At 31.3% G+C, this 25680-nt stretch overlaps 1 protein-coding gene across 2 annotated transcripts in view; it reads right to left on the reverse strand.

The window, feature by feature from the left end:
* The window catches only part of LOC150100175 (homeobox protein abdominal-A homolog), a 46266-nt gene that overhangs the window by 15118 nt on the left and 5468 nt on the right, over positions 1–25680 (reverse strand). The window contains exon 2 of one of the 2 annotated variants that reach the window (XM_090402422.1): positions 20199–20225. The exons of the other annotated variant lie outside the window; for it this stretch is intronic. Coding sequence (XP_090258548.1) covers positions 20199–20225 — 27 coding nt within the window. The remainder of the gene's footprint in view (positions 1–20198; positions 20226–25680) is intronic. 2 annotated transcript variants of the gene reach the window in all.

Raw genomic sequence — 25680 nt, forward strand, 5'->3', positions numbered from 1 at the left:
AGGCCTACCATGAAATGAATTTTTATTCTCTTAAATATATAAAGAAAATGCAGATGTGCACAGTTATAATTATCCGTTATTTTTGAGTAGTTTCGAGCAATTATGAATGAATTTGGAGACACTATTATAAATCCTTTAGAGTTAGGGTTGAAAGAAGGCATCACGGAAATTCCTTTTACGCTGTAAGTTTGTTGCGATCTAAGTTTTGCTCATACTCTGTTAAAACGAACTCTCAATTTAAAAGATTTTATACCAAAAGGACATATAATGCATTGTTTTCTTAATCCAGTGTAACATCTGTCCTTTACTGTTACATCTCTAAGAATATTTATTCTATTAACTTTCTCCAATTTCCAGAAGTTATTGGTCTCGCTTTGTTTTCGCCCAAGTTTTGACGTATTTATGAACAGCGCTCATCTGTTTATATATTGTTAACAATAGCAATTAGAGATGCGAAAAAAAGAATAGGAATTATTCCCAAGATTTCTGTCGGGGAAAATTATCTGTCTTAACGAGTTTTATAGTCTTGAGAAAATAACACATTTCATTGATATAAACGAAGGCGATATTTCTTCCAATAAATTAATGCGTCTGTGGGTTATGATATACGCAAAATGTTATAATTAGTAACACCACCGCCACCAACGTGGACTCATAACATGAACTTGCCATCAAAGAACTTCTATGAAATCCCCCAAAGCCTCAGTTATATGACCTTTGACGAACGTTAACCGCAAAGAATGTAGAATGAACAGATCCGTAAATTTAAATTTAAGGAGATTGTTGGCTGGCTAAGGTTCATTAATTATGCATTCTCTACTCTCCCGAAAGACATCGACGACAATACATATTCATCAGGTGATAGCTCTTCGTAAGAAAGTGATCCCGAGGACTTAAAATACGGTTCTCGGTCGCTGAAGATTTGCATACATTACCATTCAGCAGTTGCTTCTACGAGTCCTCCAGAAAGGACGTGAAAGAGAAAGGTTATCATATGATCCATCATTTCCATACGCTTTGGGATTTTATCTGAGGCTCAGAGCACAGTAAATAGCCATTCTATGGAAATTGCAATGAACTGAGCAACTTGGCGATTATATATATTCGGTCCCACGAAACACTGATGGTATAGGAAGCAAAAACAGGAAGGAAATAAGACAGCGGAAGAGGAATCGAAAAAAAAAATTACGACTCTCTACAACTGCCTCTAAAAGTGATTAATTCATCTTTCATGCTCAAGGAGAATTGTGGGGGGAAATAATTTAATTGTAACTCCCCCACGACACATAATGTATGACACTTTTACTAATATTCATTGTAAACACAACACATAATTAATTTTTATATTTAAATAATTGTAATGCTATATTCTTCACCCATACGCATGCTTAATTATGAAATTAATGTGTTATATATTGTAGAAACAACAAATCTCCAAAGAGAAATATCTCTTGCTAACCAACAGGCCTTTATGAATTATTATTAACATAGAATAGTTCAACACAATGCTGTTCCTCAAATCTCTATTGCATTTCAGATATACTTACATAAGCGTGATCTATTTGAAAATTACTTAATATGACTACTCGTTGTTGCATACTACCTAAATTTTTGGGTTCTCATATTGCTGGATTTTACTTTTGTGCTGCATATCCAAATGTGAAAATCATGTATTTGCTGTAACAAATACGTGATTTTTAATAACAATGTAACAATGCGCAGTTTGGGAGTAAAAGTAACTGAAAATGAGAATCAATACAGTCCTTATTTGCATGGTCGCGTGTATTTATCTTGTTAGCGTAAGTAAAGAACCATCGCGCACGTAAAGATAAATAAAAAGTCTGTGCATATAATACTTTATACTTAATTATATATATTATTAATAATTTAAACAATGAAAGCAAAACTTTAATTTTCTAGAAATAATACTTTTAAAAATTTGACACCTTGTTGAATTTTAAATATAATTATTTGAAAATTCTGTCTATAACAGTTGCGAGGTTGGTCATGTTAGATTTCTCACGAAATTTGAACATTATCCCAGCCTTACAAAAGGTTTTCTAACCTCAGACGAATGGGGTTAATTACAGAAATATCTACGATGAATGCATTAAGTGAATTACACATAACTCATACGTTCCCACAATTCGCATGCATACAAAATATCTTGATGCCACTTGGTATATCAATAATTTGTGTTCTTTCTGCATTTCCTCACACGTTTCCTCTTTTCTGTCAAACAAAAACACAAAAACATTCTAACTTTCAAAAAAGGTGTATATTTTTAGAACGTGTATAATTGTAATCTTATAGGTTTACAATATTTCCCCATAATTTTTATCTGATTTCAAAAAGATAGCAAAAATTTATGACTTTATCATTTACAAATTATTCTAATCATCATCATACGTGCTCAAGTTTGTGAAACAACAAACGAAGTCGTGAACTGTAAGTAAATAAAACTCAATTTCATTTACATCTCTGGAAAGGTATTAAATTAAAGAGAGAGAGAGAGAGAGAGAGAGAGAGAGAGAGAACAATGATTAGTATAATTAAATACAATGATATATCTCTAATCTACCTTCCTTTTGTCCGAAGGAGAAGTGGCGCCATCCCAGTCTCATCCAGCGAACAGCTTTGCGAAGTGCAAGCAATTTATAAAAGTCAATTGGCCAGTGACAGTATGCAGCTGAAGACCAAAAGGCCACTACAAACAATTTATTTTATATCGTTAAGGCTACTAAAACAGATAAGACCACTTTAGGTTTAAGCGATGACCATAAACAACCCCCCTTATTTAACACGAGTGTCTGATTGGCTGCTGGGAGTCACATGGGTTGTTTGAATGAGAAAAGAGAGGAGTGTTACATCCCGCTTCCGACATGGGACTGCACCTCTATTACGAATACAGAAACTCATCATTTGTGCAACAGATGTAGAAAAGATATCTAAACATTTTCACGTAAAACTATTTTCCTAAATTATCAAATTTTTAAACAATAACTATTACCTATAGAATGTTCCCACTATAGGTAAAGGTAAGTTAGTATTTTTTTATTTTAAATAATCAGAACTTTGGTTCCAATAGCGATATTTTTTCTTTCTTAGAAATAATTGTTGTAAAAATATATATTTTTTAAAAAGCTATGTCAGTAACTTAAAACATTTGTACAAAGGAAAAAAAATGAAAGTTGAAAAAGTACACCTTATTATTTATCTCATAGTTTCCAAATATGAGGCAGAAAGCTGAAGCGAAGTGATAAATTTGTTATTTCTGGTTATATTTTTCTTTAAATCATTAAAAAGGAAAAGTTTGTTATTATTATTATATTATATTATGCTATCGTAATAAATACACAAGATTCGAAATAACGATTTTCGCAATTGCGAAATGCTTTATCATTATTAGGAAGTAATAACGGGGGGGAGGGGGAGAAGTTTCCTAAGATTTTGGATTTCATAAACTCCAATTTATGGATAAAACATATGAAAAATTTAGATAAAATCGATGTAAAGAAATGTTGATTTACAATTAGAGATGCCCACTTGCAAATATTCTAACAGTATAAGTTACTTTGTTTTCCTTCGTCCCGTTCTTAAGAATATGAAAATTCTATTCGTAAAAAAAAAAAAAAAAAAAGAAGAAAAGAAATAGTAAATCCTAACTTAAAATTCTCAGATAAAAATGTTTCGAAACATAACTTATACAACGTAATACAAATAATCAGTTTTAAAGTCTGCAAATGGGATTTTTTAAAAGGAGGAAAATATATGTTTGATTCAGGTTAATATAAATAAAGAAAAAAAAGGCAAATGTTATGAAAAGTTTCGTCACTATTTTATCATAAGGAAATTTAACTGACGAAGCAGGCCTACATAACCATGAAGTCTACTAAGATGCACATCATTTGAAAGAGATGTAATAGTTTAATTGTTAGATCAATATATTTTTTATCAGTCGGCATCCTGATTAAATAAAATTAGAATTGATGATTTAACTTCATTCATTGAAGAAATTCAATAAATAAAGTTAAATCATTAGTTACTAACTTCCAAAATGTTTGGGAACGTTTATAATTCGATAGGAATGCACTTAAAACGAACAGTTATCCAACAACAAATTTGTTGGATAACATCTATTTCTTGTGTCTTCGATTAAAAAAGAGACTGGATGGTTTAATATTCGCATTCAATTAAGACAATTTTTATGGGGTATTCAGTTATGTATTTTGAGGTATATTTATTTAAGTACAGAGAAAAACAAATTTATAGAGGTTTTCTTTTCCATATTTTCCAACAATCGAAAACAGAGGAAAAACTCCTTTTACGAATACATCTTTGCAAAATGTGCGCATCGCATGTAATTAATTCTGATCTCTTTATATTTTAAGGCCCCGTCTTTGTTTAATGAATTATATAGTTTTAATGTGTTCTTACATTAAGTAACTTACTTCACTCATTCGCAGCCATGTATGAGACAATCGGATGATAACCTTATTTAGTTATGAAAAGAAGAATAAAGATATTTGGGGTTTGTTTTCAGTGGTTGAAGCATCTGAGATCGAATTGAATACAACGTATGATAAAATAAAACTCCTCAAAAATACCGACTCACCAGCTCCAAAGGAAAATGAATAAACGGGTGTTTATTAAAGGAACTGTTGGATACAATTTTTAGACACAACTGATTATTGAAATTTCCTTACTAAAAGAAAGAGAGCCTGACTAATACAAACGATCAGTTTGCGAATATTAATAAATACAGAACCGGCCTGAATATTACGAGTAAAGAAAATCATTACGAACTTGAGAACAACACAATTCAATAAAAACTGCATTGAACCCAATGACATCACGGCTCAGCTAGCGAAACACTGGAGATATTTATGACTATTATCTGACAGATCGAGATATTGTGACTTATTGACAAATGAAGTCAGCAATTTCCGAAAATAAATATTTGAAGTGCTTTTCTGTGACGTAACAAAGATGCATCGCTATTAATTATTCGACTGAGCGTGGAAGTCACAGATATTTTTGGTATGCCTAAGCATGACACAATATATTATCATTCCAGAAATACACTAAGTTAATTTAATGTCTTAGTAGACAAAATACAGTACCCGTGCGATGAAGGCAGATGGTGAATAGCCGGAAGTTACTCAGCTATTATAGACATAGCAAAATACCTCATATGCGTTAACAAAATAGCAATGATGCCGACCCGTTGTTACACTTTTCCTTCTTCTTTGAGTCTCTTATTCTCTATTCATTACAGAGACATTCCTGGAGATAGGTGACCCTGTATAATGGTCGCAGGTTCCTTTTTTTTAGCGAACAAGATAAAAAACACTATTATTCCGGTCTGCTTCTCTTTGGTGTTGTTAATGGTTTGCGTGGCACCTTACAGTTTGTTTCTAAGCCATTCCATTTAGTAAAAGAATGTGCAACAGAAATATTTATGAGTGGCTAAACAATAACGCCACTAATACATGCGATATATTCTTTTCTTTCTTTCTTCACATGTTATACTGCATATGACTCGACTTTTTAGCGATGTGGATAAACAAAGAGAATTAAAGCAGTGTGGTCGTAACTTTCACGGCTTTAATTTATTAAATATTATTGTTTTTTAAGATTTTTCTTAGTAAAAAATGCAACGAAAATAGTCCGAGTTCGGGTACGTGTGTGTGGGTGGGTACCTGTCAGTCTTTAGTACCAGTGAGATAGATGCCGAGTTCGGGTACGTGTGTGTGGGTACCAGTGAGATAGATGCATATCATAAATCGCTAAATAGAAGCTTTATGCAGTTTTCTGCATAGCATATGCAGAAAACTGCATAAAGATTAATTAAAGAAGATCATAAGCATCTATTCGTTTAAGAAATTTAAGTTTAAAGAATAAAATAATGGTTCTCCGTCTGTTTAAATGTATGCCCTGTTTTGACTAGAATTACACTATTGTTTATTGTGTACTCCTTAAGCCTAATAGCAAAATTTATATTTTATTCGTTTAAATATTTTTAGTCTACTCGAGTGAGAATATCTTTTTCATAAGTAAGAGACGTCAGTGATGCCAAAGTTGTTGGTTGATTCCTATACTGTATTCCAAGATTACATTTTAATACAAAAAAGCTTCAACATTTCTAATCTTTATAATAGATAACATTTAATTGATTTACCATTCTGAACATATTTTTACCATACACCGTATGTTCTGTTAATACTAATGGATTAGTATTTACATAATACAAAAATAAAACTGAAATAAACTATACTCGAAAACATTTTTATATAAAATTCAGTGGATTATTTTCAAAAATTTAACATAAACACTATTATTCTTCTGAATAGTATTCTATTCTTTACTTATTTTTAAGGTAAGCATGTAAACAAATCGATGAAATATATATATATATATCGGAGTATTTTTTTTTTTTTTTGTACTTTTGCATTGAAAGAGAATATATTTAAATATGTATGCTGCATTATTTCGGAGAAAAAAATGAAGAAATTATGATTGGTAACAAAGAAAGCACGCAGATGTTACCTTTATCATGTCATTTTTGAAGAAAAAAAATGCATATTCTGCTGAAAATAAAGCAATGAAAAGAGGTAGATGAATTATAGAAAACATAACACACACTATTCCTCACCTAACTTGAAATAAAATACAAGAAAAAAAAAATGATATCTGCTAGTTATTGGTAATTGTTAACTACACAAACGCTAATATATATTGAAACTTTTATTAAGGACTGTTGTATTTATCCTTCTAAAAATGAGTAAAAGTTATCTGTATATGAAATATTGATTGACATATTTGTAAATTCTATAATAAAATAATTAAATACAGAAAAATTTAATTATTAATAATTTTTAATTTGTAATATTAGTACACCATTTTTTAATATCGATAGGATAATTACATCCCTTCTAGTGCAATCAATCGACCGTGAGATGCGGTGATTGATTCATTCAATCCAAAATACCCTTGGAGGGTAATGGATGACAATGCTGTAGCCAATGAAGTTCTAACTGAGGCTCGGCCATTGCTGTTACCTCCTGCCATGATCAGAGCTTTAATAGCTTAATAACACCTTATCCCTACACTGTCCTCTACAGATAACGGGGAAGATGAAAAGCATTCTTGCTTCGCCCCTTTAAGCCAGTCCTTATAAGGACTATTACGCAAACCAAATGCATCCTCAAACAGCAGTGCTAAGCATTATTCAGTAAATTGTTTTTTTCTATTTGATTTCGTTTTCCGTTTATCTATGGTTTAGTATTTTATATCTGTTCTTATGAAGTACCATTTTCTAATAGCATTTCTCTAGGTGTAGAGTATGATTATTTATCAGTAATGAAAGCCAACATAATGGCATGTATTCTACAGAATTCGAAATGAATTCCATCAAGTGAATGATAGTATTTACGTCATACATCGTCTGATAAAAAAACCAAGCGTTCTTGTAAACTCGTTGCTGTCAATGTTTTTCAAGTAATCCCTGTTGACTTTCTGCTTGTTCCTTATCCAGAGTGTAACTACTTTCTGGCGTATAGCTGCGTGTCGATTTTGCGAAGCTCATAAATAATTCTAAGTTCAAATTGATTTTTTTTTCCAATGACATCATCTTGTTCTTTTTATTATTATTTATTTCACGCTCTTCAGTAGTTTAAAATGTACATATTTGACGACGTATGAAAATTGTGAAGACATCAGCTATAATTTAAATTTTTCCTCATTCTTATATTGACAAAGAGCAGTCTGTCAGTAAACAGAATGCACAAATCAATTTCAAATGTCAAAAAAAAAAAAAAAAAAAAAAAAAAAAAAAAGAAAGATTTTAAAAATGCTCGTTTCTGACTAATTCTAATCAATGTATTAATAGTTTCCTAAAATGTGCAGCAGATTATTCTGGTAATTACTTCTATGAAAAACTGTTCGGTTATTTGAAGTCACCATTTTACATATGCTTTGGATTTTTATTTTTTTAGCAGAACGTTAAATATTTTGACATTGCCTTTTTTCATAAAGGACACATTGAGAGAGAGAGAGAGAGAGAGAGAAGGAATTTGATCCTGAAGACACCACTGGTATTCTTATTCTGCACAAAACTTGGAGGCTTTTGAGCTTTAAATATTAATCAGATGAAAAGCCAATACATAACATTGACGGTCATGAGCATGTGTGCGCGCGCGTGGGTTTAATATTATCATGGAAACTGCACTTTCTCATAATACTAAAAGCTTTTTTCCTCCGATGCTATAACCAGAAATCTTCGACCGCTTGTTAATGCATCGAGATATCTACTGATTAATACGTTAATATTTAATTCCTTTATATTCAATATAATCTTCAAGATTTGTAGTATTCATGACGATGGAGTAGACACCGTTGCCTGTATATAAAATCAAATTTAAATGAATTACAACTAGATTTCGAAAGCTTTATACAAAATCACTAAGCCTTATCTCTTCATTCAGGCAATGTAGCTTCCAAAACACTCTAAAGAGATCTATAGCAACTTTGCGTTAAGATATTTCGAGATTTTTTGACCATTGCTCCAAAAACAATAGTCAGGTGTTTAAGCCTTTATGTTAACAGTTATTGGTATTGCACACTGCTTTTGTTTCCATAATGAGAAATATATTTTCAGTATTTTATACTATGCATATATAATTAAACATGATTTGGCTCGAGCTGCAACAATAAAATCGGAACATTGTTGCTTTTCGGGCTAAAACAAACACATTTAAATTACATGATCGGTACAATATGGACAATTGTATTTCTTTTTTACAGAAAAAAATAATAAATTAAACAGTAGAGATTGAGTAAAGTAGAAAAACAGATAAATTTAAAAGCAATCTAGACATACCAGCTGATTTCTGAGAAATTAAAAGCTAATTTGATTAATTTGCTACTTTTTCCCTTCAATTTTAAACACTGAAAAGCAGTTGAAAAAGTAACAAAAAATACTTGTAGATAACCTGCTAAAATGGGTACTAATTATGGTAATCTCAGGTCATGAATAGGTATTTAAAATGAAATTGAACCCTTATTTCGAAATATCCCCAAGGGCCTACAACAACCCTATTGGCCAGCCTGACTAACATGACACCCTGATGTATTACTGCAATAAAATGTATACAGTCCATACTCAATTCATTCTGCTCTTATCCTTATTTCGGATTGGATCTTCTACTCCCATCCCAGGTTTACAATACCCCAATAAAAACTATGCTACTTACTAAGAGGATTGCACTAGAATAGAAAGAAATGCATCACCCGTTGCGCTGATTGGAGGTGTGATTAGTCTGCATTCCAAGCATGTATACATTTAAGCTTATCTGATCATTTTTTCATCGCTGTGATATATATATATATATATAATTATTTTGGAACTGCAGTGTAGTGATAGACAGGATATTGCATGATATCAAGAAGGTCATCTATTGCCAAATACGGTTATTTTTAATTTCCTAAGCTTTTTTTTTCCTATATACTCTTTCGTAAGTATATAACATACAGCACTAAATAAATATGCATTTATCTAGTGCTCTACTTCCTCTGTCAGAAGTTAACATTTTCTAACGGTTGCTAAAATATATTTTAGCAAAGGTCTGACTCAAAAGACGCTAGGGAAATTTCTTGAGGTATTTTCTGCTAAGTGTTTTATGAAAGATTCATTTACATGTATTTATTACCTTACTTATACGTTGAATACTTTTATTATAATTTTCCTGAAGAACGCTTTGAATAATCAAAAATTAATATCTATAATCTCCATCTTTTGAGCTTGATTGTGACTATATTTCTTCTGTACTGTTACAAAACTCTTGAGAGTAGGAGTGAAAAACTGCCGCAATATTAAAGTCTATTCAAATAAGAGATGTTTGTTTTCATTATGCGTATATGTTATTCCCTGAAATTACCCCAAAATTCCAAATGATTGTGATATTCAATGACCTCTAAATCTGTAATTTCATTATTATTGTTAAATGTAACACTACAGTGGATTCTAAATCAGGGATTTTATTAGGATGATATTAAAACAAATGGTAAGTAGTAATATTTTCTGCATAAGGATATTTATTAATAATCGTAACATGTATTACGATAATTCATGAAAACACACACACACGTTTACATTATCTTACTGTAAACACAGTTTTGCCATTTTAGATAGTTCATATTAGAACATAAAATAACATAAAATATTTTTTGGATCATAAAACAGTTAATAAACTGAATATTTTAAACGCCACCTAGTGGCAAACATAATAAACAACTTATGGCGGAGGTATTCAAATAAGTGAGTAGGATCACCAAATTGAAGCAGGTTGTAAAATAGAAAAATACTCATTTTTACATTTGATTCTCTCTTAACCAACAAACTGCCAGAGATAATTAACAAGAACGACACGTATCTCACTGACTGGAAACACATATATTTAATATATTAAATAAATAAATAAACATCGGTTTCCACTATCTATATAATTTTTTGTTTGTTTTGTAAAAAATCATAATCAATCTCTTGACTGCAGCATATATATAGCATTATGGGTTTTGAATAGATTCTGAGACGTGTTAAATAAAAATTTATTTTTTATTTAATTAAGCATCTCATGGTAATCAGTTATAGGTTGGTAATAGCGACTGTATCTACGGTTATACTGCAACATGAATACCTATCTAGGAATTCTATAGTCTTCTTATACATGTTTTAATTAGAAATGTTTATTTACTTTTTTATTTTTTGAGAACAAATCTTTTAATCCGAGATTTTCTTTAGTAACTGGAACTGATCTGTTGAAATCTTTTAAAACTATAAACTAGACATCGAGCATATAAGGAAAAGCAATGTGATTACATTTTGAAGAATATCTTCAAACATAATACATTACTGGTATGCTAATTTTTATATATAGAATACATATATTTTATTAATATAGGAGTCAAATAAATTAAAAATTTTATTCAAAAATCTAAATTTTAATTTTTTAAAATTCTAATATTATATTCTTTTTTATTATTTAAAATTTATTGTATATTTTTAAAAATGTAAGTGTGAATTCCGTTACAATCTATGTTTTTTATATTACACGAATGGGGCTTCAGATATACAGTATTTGTTGAAAGAACTAGACGTGTGTATGTGTTTAGTTGTTGTTGCTTGTTTATGTATCACATCCACGAAATGTAAACTTATGGTACATTTCTTTATCTCTTTGCCTTCTTGGTAATTACGGATATCTGAAAACGAATTTTTCAGATATCCATAATTTCAGAAAGTTTACGCTAAACAGTTTGCTAAATGCCCAGTTTAGAGATCTCAACGTTTAAGTATCGGTGTCATTCATTTATAAAATCAGAAAGATTTTTTGAAAATTTCTTTTTGAAGAAGGGTTTGTTTTATTTATTTGTTTTGAAGCAGCTAAGGCTGTGAGGTTTTTTGGGAAGAAAAATCAGACTTTCCATTAGTTAAAACCCGCCGCCCTTTTAAAGATATCCTTACTGGAACATTACGAGAACAATGTTTCCCCAATCCTTTATTTTTAAAAGGTCGGCGGGTTTTAACTAATGGAAAGTCTGATTTTTACCGCTGTGTGTGTGTGTGTGTGTGTGTGTGCCTATTTTGGGAGATGGAAAACCCGATTTTTGGGAGGGAAACCACTCTATGAGACCGGATAACTCACCCCATAGAGTTCCCACTCTATGCGATCTGTTTTAATTTTCACTTCCATTTCTTAAATCTTGTTTCCACGACTCTTGATGTATAACACGGTGGTTTTTTATCAATATGCAACTGCATACTTTTCACAGAACCACCGAAGAGTAAAGAATTATCTAGAATGCTAATAATATAACGGCTGATGTGCATTTTTTTGGATACTTCCAAATCTGGTCCACTCTAGAAGAATTATTCTACACTCTCACGCCCCCCCCCCCCCCCACACACACACACTACAGTTGCTAACGATCTTCTCTCCAATTACGGCGAACCAGAGAATTGCTTGAAATAATGTTTACTGTGGACAGCAGTCCTACCACAGATAGTTAGGGCTATAGAATTCAATGCGTTTAAGTCTAAGCAAAAATTCCAGTTGTGGACACTGACTGAAATGCAGTGAGAAAAATACACAACTTATTTCAGTAACTTCCTTTCCCTCTCTATCAGTTTATGCAGTGAGTGTGACTGTTCTTTCTTGTCATCATCTCGTTTCCAGTTTTTAATAATTAGCCGCCAAAAACTGATTGTAGACTAATAATACTTGGTGGAAATCAGGTAACTTTAAATTATTTTCCTATGGTAGCGTTCAATTCTATCATTCATAATTTGTGGGATCACGTGGTTTGTGGCCACTGGTAGTACACAATAAAATGAAAACTGTCTCGTAAATTTTACTGCAGTATATAAAGGGCCAGTTTTGGCTAGGCAGCCTTCTAGGAAACTTCGTTTACGACATGAGTAGCTTTTAAAAGGATTTTTCAAATAAAACGGAGTTTACCAGCCTGGTCGGAAGAGTGTTAGTGTATTAGCTTTCCAGCAAAGGCTGCGGATGCGAATTCCGTTCTGGAGGCCATGGTTGTTTGGGATCGTATCTCGACCAGGGTTTCCAGACCAGGCAAAAAATGAATAGATATACAAAATTATTATAAAAATATAAAAAGCTTTAATCCACCCATAGTACAAATATTCTACAGATTTAGGGGGGAAAAAAACTTATTGTGTGGGAGTCGCATAAAAATGAACTAAATTTTTCTGCACATCTGAGGTTCCCCCCCCCCCACATTCAAAAAAAGGTAAATCAGGAATGTATATTTATGCCAATTCTATCCTGAAGATTGAATGTTTGGATGGATGGTTGGTTAGTTTTTTTTTTCCTTTATACCTCACCAAGAAAGATTGTTGTGAACCTACACTACATGACTGCAGATGCAATGATCAGATAACCCATTAACTTTGCTCTGTCAGGGAAGCAAACAAGGAACTTTTCAAGCACAGGATGGCAGACCTCACAATAGTTCATTAAAGTGTACGACCTTTATGTTACAGTAGCGTCCACTCTAACACAGCTTATTGGTTAGATTGTGGATATTAACAAGGTTGACTATATATTTGAAGAGCATGGTTTTACAGGCCAAAATTTTTAATGCCACTTCAGGATTTTGAATAAATTCTCCACAAAAAATCACCCTAAATGATGTTTGCTTCAATGACATTTTAAAAATCTTCGCCAGCTCTCACTTTTCCGATAAATGCCGAATGGACAACACCGCTATGGCAAATAGTTCTGCAATGTACTGTTTGAAATAGTTTGGTTGTTCCAATCTTATATAACGTGCTAGTTAATTAGTTGAAAGGACAAGAGTAGGAATAGTGTATCGGTGTGTAGCTAGTATGTTAAAGAAGTCATGAAAGTGTGAAGTTTGTGATTAGCTAAGCACTTGATGTTCCTGTGATTAGGTCAAGAGGAGTGGATAGAGGCAGTGTTTAGGAGAGCTAAGAACGTCATAGGAAATATACTTCAAAAAAACTAATGTGAAGACTTTTCAGATAGCTCCTCCCCACCACCTATTCCTACATTTATTCTTCAATGCTTTTTCATTTAACAAAAAGCATTTCGTACAAATTCTAATAGTCAAATAACTTATCAGATAACAACTGCGTCTAGTTAATCTATAAAAAAAAAACTACAAATATTGATTTTTAAATGTACAGATTCAATATATACAACGTCCTCATTAATTTATATAAATGTATGAGTTTAATATACACGGAGACTGTACAGTTGAGAGTGGGCTGTAGTTTTATTATTATTATTATTATATTTATAATGACCACACACGAAAGGGCACAGAAATTATAATACAACAGTACCACATGTAATGGAATTACTGATCCTATACATATCGACTGGGAGAATGAGAAATCTGATAATACAACAGGTAGTAAATTCGTACGCGCGCATATGTGTTTTGTATTTTCCTCCCAGTAGTAACCCTACCAGGAGATAATTTATTCCTACACGCTCCATTGCATACAATGCATATATTACATGTAGCTTCCAAATACTGATTATCATTTATATTTCCAATTTTGTATCTTATCAGATACAAAATTGGAAATACAGAATATAGATACAAAATCCAATTTTGTATCGATATTCATTATTTACATTTATATTTTTACATCTATATGTACATATTCTGACTTTTACATCCATGTGTGTGTGTGAACCTATAGTTCGCCCACCGTATGTAGGTCTCTGCTTGGCGTCTTGCCAAGAATAGTCGATTCATGCTGAAGGGGAGAAAGAAATGAAGGACGTACGAATTGGTCGCCAACATGCGAAATCACGTGCTTTCTTGTCTGTCGCTGTACTAGTAGTAGCTTAATTTTTGTTGTCGCTTTTTTGCATTATTTTTTTATTATTAATTTGTATGATGGATCCAGTACAGTCAACAAGTTATGTTGTTAAACGTTTCAGTAGCTCTTGCAAAATAATATTGAATAATGTGCTGACATTCTGCGAAAAAGAATCGTTAAAAGGCAGTCTCCTTGTTACCCTTTCTCAAGTCATAAAACGTGCAATTGCGGGTGTATCGGGGTCGACTGTTAAAAGAATTCGTAGGAAATCAAAAGGTGAAGGTAAGCCAAAATTTAAATCTCCTAAAAAAAAAAGCGCCAGAGAAAGAAAACCATCGAAACCGTAGCTTTGAATGATTTTGATGTAGACGTTATAAGAAGAACTATTCACGAATTTTACGTGGTCGAGAAAAGAGTGCCAACTGTTCCGAAATTGATTCCTGTGCTTAAAGAAAAAAATAATTTTTCTTGGAAAAGAGAAACTTTAAGGAAAATACTTCATGAAATCGGAATTTGTTTTAATGCTATTGATATATTAATGCTATTGAGTATGTTTGGGCAGAAGTGAAAGTTTCATTCGCCATCGCAACGTAACTGAGGATATTGACATGTCGAAACTTTTCAAGCTTTCAGAACAGGCGATTGAAAGTATTAAAGTTCAAAACTGGGGGAAATATTGCTTTCATGTCACCTCATTGGAAAATATGTATTGGGACAGAGACTGAATTATCGAAGAATTATGCGAACTTTTGGTGATCAGTTTAAGTGAAAGTGATGGCGGCGATTCGGACACCGATTCAGATGACTCTGAAGATTAAAAGGATTTGATAATGGTATTTTTTCCCAACCTTTTTTTAATTTTTACATGGGTTTGTTAAAAGAGTCACAACAAGTCATAAATAATTAATCGGCTTAGGACATTAAATGGTCTCAGTTCTCTCAACTGTAAGTTTAGAATATCTGAGTTCATTTGAAAAAAAATTCTGTTTTTCTGTATAGTTATTTTTATATTATGAAAACTTTCTTAAAAATAAATTTCGTTAAATTTTTGTTTTATGCTAACCTTTTTTTATTTTATTAATACTCTACGTACATTTTCCCAACTGTTATGCAAGCAAAATAGTTACACTTTAAAAACTACAATGTTCGTAAAAGAAAAGCTAAATTTTCCCACCTGTAATAATAAACAACTCATCCCAGAAGACGGATTGATTATCCTATTATCGGAATGGATTCTCCTTTTTCTGACATGCGCAGAAGTGTTGAAGGGTCTCTAATCGGTGGGCGAACTATACTAGAGGAAATAAGATCTGGGATTTGACAATTACATCCGAGGAATTAGGGATCGACCATGTTAATCACCCTCTGAAACTTCTCTGTGATAGCCATCATTTTACGTAGGGAAATGAATTAAAAATTAAGGGGCAAAATGATAATTGGAAAGTATCAGTGGTGAAATTTCAAATAAATAAAAAAAACAACAACTAATTTTGAGGGTATAGTATTAAAGAGAATTAAGTATTACCTTGGAGTTATTGTTTAAATGAAAATGTCATGCATAATTTAATACAAGATACACTCCCCTCTGATAAAGATTTGATTAATCAGCTATGATATGCCCGAGTATGATAATTATCGGCAACTATAATTATCCATTACAGACTATAATGCGTAAACTGAATTAAAAATGCTAATATTAATACAAAAAGCTTTTATGGATATATATAAAATGAAATAAGAATTAAATTTAAAAAAATGAGGATAACTTCTAGAAAATAATTTTAAATAATTACAAGTATGCACGTGAACACTGGTATCCAGGATACACTTAATAGGGTTCTCTAGTAGAACAAGGAGTGGCTTGGGTTTCGTTAAGAGAAGATCATTTCTGACAAATATGTTTACTTTTTATAAGATCAAGAAAGAACGGACCAAAGTAATGGGTACGATGAGTAAACAGGAGTGCATGTGTGGTTCAAATTAATAATATAAAATATAATAGAATAGTTAATAAATATAATAAGCACGTAGGAGCATAATAGTTTAAAAAGATAATAGTTAATGTCATTGAAAAATTTAATAAAATGACAAAATTCATTTAAAATAAAATTATGTGCTTAATGATACGTAGAAAAGTAATTTTTTTTTCTAATAAAAAGTTTTATTTTATAATAAAATTAAAAATGAACCAGTAATTTATAAAGATATCAGTTGAATAAATAATGCAGTATTTATTTCTGGTCAAAAATATATATATAAAAAAAAAAAGAAGCAAAAATGACAATAGCAAACAAATAAATTGCTTTAAAAAGACTGACAACAAGAGACAGTTTTCACTGTCGATAATTCCTATTGTTTATGTGTTGGATGTATTAAAAGAGAATGTGCTAAGTGTTTGGCATCAATTAAAAATTATAGCGGCAATAAAACCATGCAGATATAAGCTGTTTTTATCAGCAAGAATTTCAAAGAACTCGCTTCAAGGTGCTTTTATTACCCTTGGAGTGATAAAGTCATGGCTATTAAAAAGTCATAAACACAAATTTCAAATTCTAGTCGGCAATGAAACTTTTGTCTGCAGCTATTTCTCTTTAGATGACCACCAGAGCATGTTCAAGACGCTACCGCCACGATAAGAATCAACGATACAGATTTCATCCGGAAAAGATTATGTAATTCTTTGTGTATTTATTGCTTTGATTCATTCTATCCTCAAATAGAATGTAGATAAAAACAACAACAAACAACACGATCTTCCCAAAATATGATATTTCCTAATTGAATTTAATATCTATCTATCTATATAAATACATTTGATTTTACTTCATAAACAAGTTTGATATTTAAGGTTTCTGAATCAACAAATAATTAACCATGAAAGTTTGAATATCTGCGTATACAAAAAAGCAGCGAATGATTATAGACAATGCAAACTTTCAGGAGTTCAGAATTATAGCTCAAATTCTGTATATTTATTTTCGTAATATCAAATTATATTATTTAAACACATTCCAAATTATTATTCTTAATGAAATAAAATAGATAAAACATTTTAGTTCGAGATAATTTGTATTCCTAAAGCGTCTTAATACATAATACTAATATATACAACGTACTGATTATGTATCTATACCATAGTTCATAGTACATATGCAGTAATTTATTAAGCTTTTATAAATAATTTTTATATAAATAAAATATAAAAATAATATGTTAAAAGAAAATTTAATATATTTTAAAATAAATTTAGTAATTAAGAAATATTTTTAATTATAAACGATACCTAATATTTATTTGTATATACTGCAACTATAAATTAATTGTACACATAATTGAAATTTTTTTGAAATTCAGAGGGTGAAAAGATTTAGTTGGATCCTGAGGATAACAGATGACAATGCAGTAGACAATAAAGTTTTAACTGAGGCTCGGCTATTGCTGTTACCACGCCATGACCAGAACTTATAGTTCAATAACATACTATCCATACATTTTCTTCTACAGATAACGGAAAATATGAAACGCATTCTTGCTTCACCCATCTAGCCAAAAAACAATACTGAAAGTTTAAATGTTTTATTTAAATTGTAAACATAAAATGTTGAACTTTTAAATGTTTCATTTATATATTTTATTTAAAATCATGTTGTTGTGCTTCATTGCGATTCTCTAAGCGTCTTAAAAGCATTTGTTAATTCTGATGATTCCATAAACTTTATCCTTTATGGAAAACAACTTTTTTTTTTTAACTGTGATTAAGGTAAATTTTGTACACGATAATTTTCTTATTAAAATAGGCTATTTTTTTTTTTTTTTTAACAGACTCGGATATAGAATAGCATTAATGAATATGTATTACTTATCCATTCGGACTTAATTATAATGAGCAATTATTATTTTTAACAGACTACTTTATTATATACAAATCATTTCTGTGAAGTATGTATGCATATGAAAGCATTTAGGTGATTTTCATTGCCTGGCATTATCACTACCACCTTGTGGTAGTGATAATGCCAGGTTGTATTTTGCACTCCTTGATTGGTCAATTTTATTAAAGAATAAGAAATTTATATAAGATATAAATTTTGAACGTATACAAATCAAAGCTTTTCATGTAAAGATTAGAAATGAATTTGGAATATCTCTCATGCAAATTATCTATACAAAAACCAAGGATTTTATCAATTTGCATGAATCTATATTAATCGTACAACTTTGAAGATTAGTTCAAGCACACATGAACTGAAGGACTTGTAAGACTCGTTTTTTTTTCCTTTTCTCTCTCTTTTTTGTTGACATTGTTGTTTATAATGCCGTCCAGTCGAAGTAATTCTGATGTAAAACAAAATTAATAGAATAAATGCATCAAAACATAATATGGTTATCGTAGAGTGTCAAGAAAAATATCTCAATAATACACAGTGTGTGTGTGTGTGTGTGTGTGTGTGTGTGTGTGTGTGTGTGTGTGTGTGTGTGTGTGTGTGTGTGTGTGTGTGTGTGTGTGTGTGTGTGTGTGTGTGAGAAGTGTGTGTTCTAGAGACCAAATATGGCAATTTGTTTCAAACCATTTCAGTCATCTAATAAACAGGGTGGTTGTGCCCTATGAACGATGAATAATAATTGTAGAATTAGGCTTGTTATTCTACAGTCTGTTTATTATTCCCTAAGGTTCACATTTCCTTAAGCACGATGTATTACACAATGAAGAGGACAACTGTGTGTATTATTACTAAGTAGCATAACTACTTATCCACAAATAGGGAGAACTTGTATCAAAATCTTTATGTTCCATGTTTATCTTATGGACTTTCATAATCACTGTTTCTGATCACTGTTCATTTTCCTTGCCACTTCTCTCAGCCATTTCTGTGCTTTGGAATAATTGCCTTTCCTATGTATTCCCTACACTTGTAATCTATAGATATTTAGTATATTAGTCCGACAACTGTTCATGTTTATTATTGCAAATCAAAGAAGAGGAAGAATCAAAAAACAAGCAAGCGTATACGAAAACCCAAAAATGATTAAAATGAGAGAATATGAAATATTCTCAAAGGAGAATTTACCTTCTTTTATTTTATTTTATATATATATATTTTTTTTTTTTTCTGGTAAATCTAAATGCGTCCAACGGAAGATTCTGTTTCTTACATCAGTAAAAGAGTTAATAATAATTTGTCTAGCACACAACAAACCTCTCAACTGTTCTTAAAGTTCTTAAAAGAACTGGGAGATGGACTGAGTCCTTGACTCTTTATCCCGTCATCTGAATGAAGAAAATCCGTGTGGATGGGGTGTTATTGAGCTAAAAGCTCTAGTCATGGCTGGGTAACGGCAATAGCCGAGCCTCAGTTAAAACTTCATTGGCTACAGCATTGCCATTCGTTACCCTGGAAGTCCTAAAAATGACTTTTTTCTCCTGACTCTCAACCGTTATAAATGCTTCCAACTTTATAGGGTCCTCTACTATTATAAAATAAAAGATGTTTTTATCATACAGAAAATTAATAAAAACTTATTATATTATATAAATTATTTTGTTTTAATTTTCTTAATATTTAAATAATTAATAAAATAATTTATAGGTAATATTTATTTTATGAAAATTCATTTAGTAATGAATTGCATTAAAATTGACCACTTTTTTCACCCATACTAAAAATTACGGTTAACTCTTCATTACACAGTTATTGGATCGGGTTAGCAATTCTCAAATTACGAATGATTCGTAAAAACTTGAACTTAAAAGCTGAACTGAACTACATTGTAGATTATTTAAGAAATAAACGAATATAGTGAACGTCGAAAAACTCACATTTGATGGTATCGTTGGCAGCAAAGCCTAGTAAGGAAAGTAAAAGATTTTATCAGAAATAATCCTTTGTATGAAATAAAATATAAATGATTAATAACTACTATTATTTAAAGAAAAGTGTAGTTAATTTAAAGCGTGTGATTAAGGCTATTTCAACCCTAATTGGATTGAATTAGATTTAAAATTTAAGTTGATAGGTGGCGCTTCAGTTGTTTTTATTGTTTAAACGCGAATTCTTGTAACTGTTTAAAAAAAAATTGAAATATTGTACCTAACGAACTAAAAAATAAATCTTTTATTGTAAAAATATATTAATTGCATATGCATTTATTTATTTTTCATTTTCTAAAATATCCATGAAATTTTTTCTCTCTCAAAGTTGAAATGGTTTATCGCATAATATTATGTACTGCTTAAACATTATTGAATACTAATAAAGTCAAGTTCTTTTCGATAATTATAAATTTTTGTTATAGTTCTACTATTAATATGAGGACAGTGTATTATGTTTATTAATTTTTTTTTTAACTTCGGTTTTCTTCTTTTGTAGCATGAAAAAAAAAATGAAGTTGAGGAATGAAAGTCCCAGTTTAAGTAGGCTTAAAAGTTAACCAAAAGTCCAAAAATAAATAAAGAAAGAAAGAAAAAAAATTCTCTTTAATGCTTTGAGATTTTGGTTTAATTCTTCTCTTATTCCGTATAAATTTATTTAATTGAATGCCAGCTAATGTTCCATGTTTGGTTTCCTGATTACCTAACCCTTATTTCCCCTATGGTAATAAAATCTGCTAAAAGGTTTTAAACATAACTGGGTGCGATAGTAAAAAAAAAAAAAAAAAGAGAGGGAGAAGAAAAATAAAAATAAAATACTAGCGACTGCTCATCATTTACTAGGTAAATTTTAATTGCAATATTTGTTCATGCAATTTTCCAAATTCATACAGTTCAGGGAAACATTGAAGAAAAGAAATAAAATTCTTAATTCCACAAGTACAAAATGCTACTTGACAGCAAACCTTTGAAAGAATAGCCCAAAGTTGAAAATAAATAAATAAATATTTGCTAATAAAAGTCATTACAAGAATATTTATTTCTAAATTAATTGCATTTCAGTTCTACCTTGGTGGTCGTGTGAATGTCGATATGGATTAACTTATGAAAGAAAGGTAAGTTAATGTTAAATTCTCTCAATATTTTTGAAGAAATTTGTGGACACACTAAAGAAACAAGAACACAGTACACGTCATTTTAAGTGTTTGCAGGTAGGCCATATATTTATTTTAAAAGAAGATACCTTGATAACAGTATGCTGCACCGAGAGTACAGCATAGAGTGGGTAAGTAGAGAACGTAAAATTATACTAAATTAAAAAGGAGATGGATTTAATAAAAAAAATTAATTTTAAAAATAAAAATATTCTTTCGAAATTCACAAGAAACCTTACAGACTCTTACTACAACATCAAGATTTGTATACTACAATAGTAGTAATTTCCTTATACTAGAAATGAATTGGTAATGATTTATTTTCACACAAAAAACAAAAAAGGTTTCATTTATATTCTATACTACAACATCAAGATTTATATAATACGATAGTAGTAATTTCCTTATACGAGAAATGAATTAGTAATGATTTATTTTCACATAAACAAACAAAAAAGGTTTCATTTATATTCTATATTTACTCTAGCGGTAAGTATTGGTAGATAACCCATACTGTTAACATTTGATTTATTATTATTGCTTAGAATAATATCTAGTTTTCATTTCATCCATTTCACGCTACATTTTTGCAGAAAATATTTAATGAACGTAGCAAAACGAAAGAGAAAAAAAAATATAAATGAAAGAACATATCGTTTATGAAATGTGTGTGTTGTCAACATCATAACAAGTCTGAAGAAATTTAGGCATAAAAATCATTACTTAAAAAGTACAAGTTTAGTAATAAAATATACTTTCATACTTCAAATATCTTCTCGAAATATGCTTTCTATCACGCATTAAAAACAGTCCATGAATTTTTTTTTATTAGTTCTCATTCAGAATTTTATTATACACACATTTAAGAAATTATGCCAAGAACAGATAACTAAACGAGATTGATTAGTAATACTTCTTAAACATCAAAAAATCATTGCCTTCGACACTTTTGTAAGTAATTGACCTCAGTTAAGTAAACTACAAAAGATTAGTGCTTCAAATATTAGCTTATATGAAAGACGAGTTCTGATACAAACACTTTCAACTATTTGTTGGAATATGTATCAGAAATCTACAAATTCCAAAATCGTAGTTGATTAAAAACCTCTACATTTATTATATATTACATTAGAGTATGTAACAATTTAGCAAGTATAGTTATTAATGAAAAATATTGCTTACTTTGAAAAAAATTAAAGTAAAATTATTTAAAAGGAAGAAGAGCGTTTGACAGAAAAAATATTATAATAGCTGAAAATTATAATAGGAAGAAATTGAGATTGGGATAAAGTTGAAAGGAGGGGAAGATCAATCGACCGTGAGATGCGGTCGATTGGTTCATTAATGCCCTTGGGGGTGATGGATAACAACGCAAAGCTGTACCAATGAAGTTTAACTGAGGTTCGGCTGTTGCTGCTACCCCTTTGGGCGAGGAGTTTTTGAGTCCGCTCTCTTAAGGTTTTTACCTTAAGGGAGCACTTTGAGTCTCCGGGGAAGGTGTTCTCCGGCACGGCCCGCTGAGGGGCTTTGTCGGTGAATTATTTTCCTCGGAATTTGAGCGGTTCTGCTCGGTAATCGAGTTTCACTGAGTAGAACCAACGCTGAGATTTGGACGGTCTTTCGCCCACGAATGAGTGGCCTAGAGATCGTCCATATTTTTGAGATTGAACCTTTACTTACATAGTCGATTGATTCATTCAATCCAATACCCTTGGAGAGTAATGGATGGCAATGCTGTAGCCAATGAAGTTCTAACTGAGGATAGGCTATTGCTGTTACCCTCCTGCCATGATCAGAGCTTTAATAGCTCAATAATACCTTATCCCCTACACTGTCCTCTACAGATAACGGGGAAGATGAAAAGCAGTCTTGCTTCGCCCCTTTAAGCCAGTCCTTATAAGGATAAGGGATAACGTTGGAATGCCAGGGTTAGGAATCGACCGTGAGATGAGGTGATTGATTCCCTTGGAGGGTAATGAATGGCAATGCTGTACTAATGAAGTTTAACTGAGGTTCGGCTGTTGCTGTTACCCCCTTGGGCGCAGAGTTTTGAGTTCGCTCTCTTAAGGTTTTTGCCTTAAGGGAGCAATTTGAGTCTCCGGGAGGATTGTTCTCCGGCACGGCCCGCTGAGGGGCTTTGTCGGTGAATGATTTTCTTCGGAATTTGAGCGATTCTGCTCGGTGGTGGGGGAGCCTGTCACTGAGTGGAACCAATGCTGAGATATGGACGGTCTTTCGCCTACTATGGAGTGGCCTAGAGATCGTCCGATTTTTTTGAGATTTCACCTTTACTTAAACAGTCGGTGATTAATAGGAGGTAATGGATGGCAATGCTGTCCCTCCTGCCATGATCAGAGCTTTAATAGCTCAATAACACCTTATCCCTACACTGTCCTCTACAAATAACGGGGACGATGAAAAGTATTCTTGCTTCGCCCCTTTAAGTCAGTCCTTATAAGGGATAAGGTTGGTTCTCTAACACAAGAGATCATTAATGTATTTCCGCTCGAGAGAAAGAGAACATTCAGAAGAAGTAAGCATAAGATGATTTAATCAGATATTAGGATTCAGAGAAAGGAAGGAGTAATTATAACATTAAACATGGAGATAAGCTTTGAAATGTGGAAAGTATCTCTGAAGATAAAATTATATAATGCAAGCATGATGACAATGTCGAATCTCATGCTAAATAATTATAGTAAAGCTTTCATAGTGTACCCGTCTATACAAAATGAAATGAAACTAAGAAAACAAAATTAATAAAGCATTATAGAGTGGCTTCCTTAGTCAGTATTCCAGAAAAAAAATATGCAAGCATATTTGGAAGGAGAAAAAAAGACGTCGAATATAAAACTGGAGAACAACTTGGATTTAGGCCAAAAGGGGATTGTCAAGACCTGATTTCTACTTTAAGACAAATTAACTAAAAATGATGAGAAAATAACAATGATCACTATTTATTTATTAAGCTAATGAAATCACATGATAAGGAGCTGTTGAGAAGTGTTGTTTAAAATATTAACTCAGCGTGGTGTAAAATAACAGAGGGAGATAGCCTATATAGGGAGATAGCCTGACATGATGGATGTATATGCAATGTTTAATTCAGGTATAAGGCGAAACTGTACGGTTCTTTAATGTTATTCATAATATGTATGAAACATATTAAAGAAAATGGTATTTCATCGAATATTCAAATAGAAGATATTAAGCTCAGTTATACTATAGTTAGAGAGACAACATTATCCTCTTAAATAAATCTGTCACAGGCCTTGCCTTTAAACAAGTTGAATTTTTTTTCTCTCACAAATACAGTGTGAAAATAGACAATAAAAATGACAAAAACTGGGAAAGTAGGCACATACGTGGGAATTAACTCATTCGCAACTATGAATCAACACGTTTTAGCTATTTATACACAGTTTTAGTGAAAATAGCAAATTAAATACTGAAACAGATAACAGCATAAGTAAATCTAATATGGTAGGGAGCTAGCCCTTATCCCATATAATGTATTTGAAGAAATATATGTAAAACGAGAGAGAGAGAGAGAGAGAGAGAGGATGATATACTTATCTAGAACTGTACACGACATTTTACACACCAATTTTAGCAGATGGATAATAGAGTTGAGTTAGAAATAAAACACTTTTATTTGTAATTGTCATTAAAGACAGGAACTATCATAATTCTAAAGAAAATTAGGAGTAAACAAATGGCATCAAAGGCAAAACTATGTTAAAAATGAAGATTTTTTTTTTTAAAAAAAGGAAGCTGATGTTACTGATACAGAGCTCAGCTAAGGTGTGTGTACAAAAAAACAAGAAAAAATCAAAGGCATGAAACAGATCCAGACGAAGGGTGAATTTATATCGTTAGCAATGTCTTAGAAGGCATACTGTATGTACCTAGTTCACGATAGTAGAATTTTGATAATGGGTTCTTTCTTTCTTTTTAACCCACTCACCCACACACACAACGCTGATACGCTATAAGTTTTACAATCTCTGGTGTGTTGAGTTGACAGAGAAAAAAAACAAAAAACGATTGTTTGGAAATAAATACTGATAGGAAACTCTCTCTCTCTCTCTCTCTCTCTCTCTCTCTCTCTCTCTCTCTCTATATATATATATATATATATATATATATATATATATATATATATATATATATATATATATAGAAATTCACTTTCCACTTAATTTAACATATAAATCTAGAGAGTATCAGAGTGAAAGAAAATATATTTATCAAGTCAGGTTTACTGTCGCTTATCT

Source organism: Typopeltis vanoorti, chromosome 13 (assembly GCF_054136105.1).
Source record: "Typopeltis vanoorti isolate ZY-2024b chromosome 13, IOZ_Tvanoo_1.0, whole genome shotgun sequence".
Lineage (NCBI taxonomy): Eukaryota > Metazoa > Arthropoda > Arachnida > Uropygi > Thelyphonidae > Typopeltis > Typopeltis vanoorti.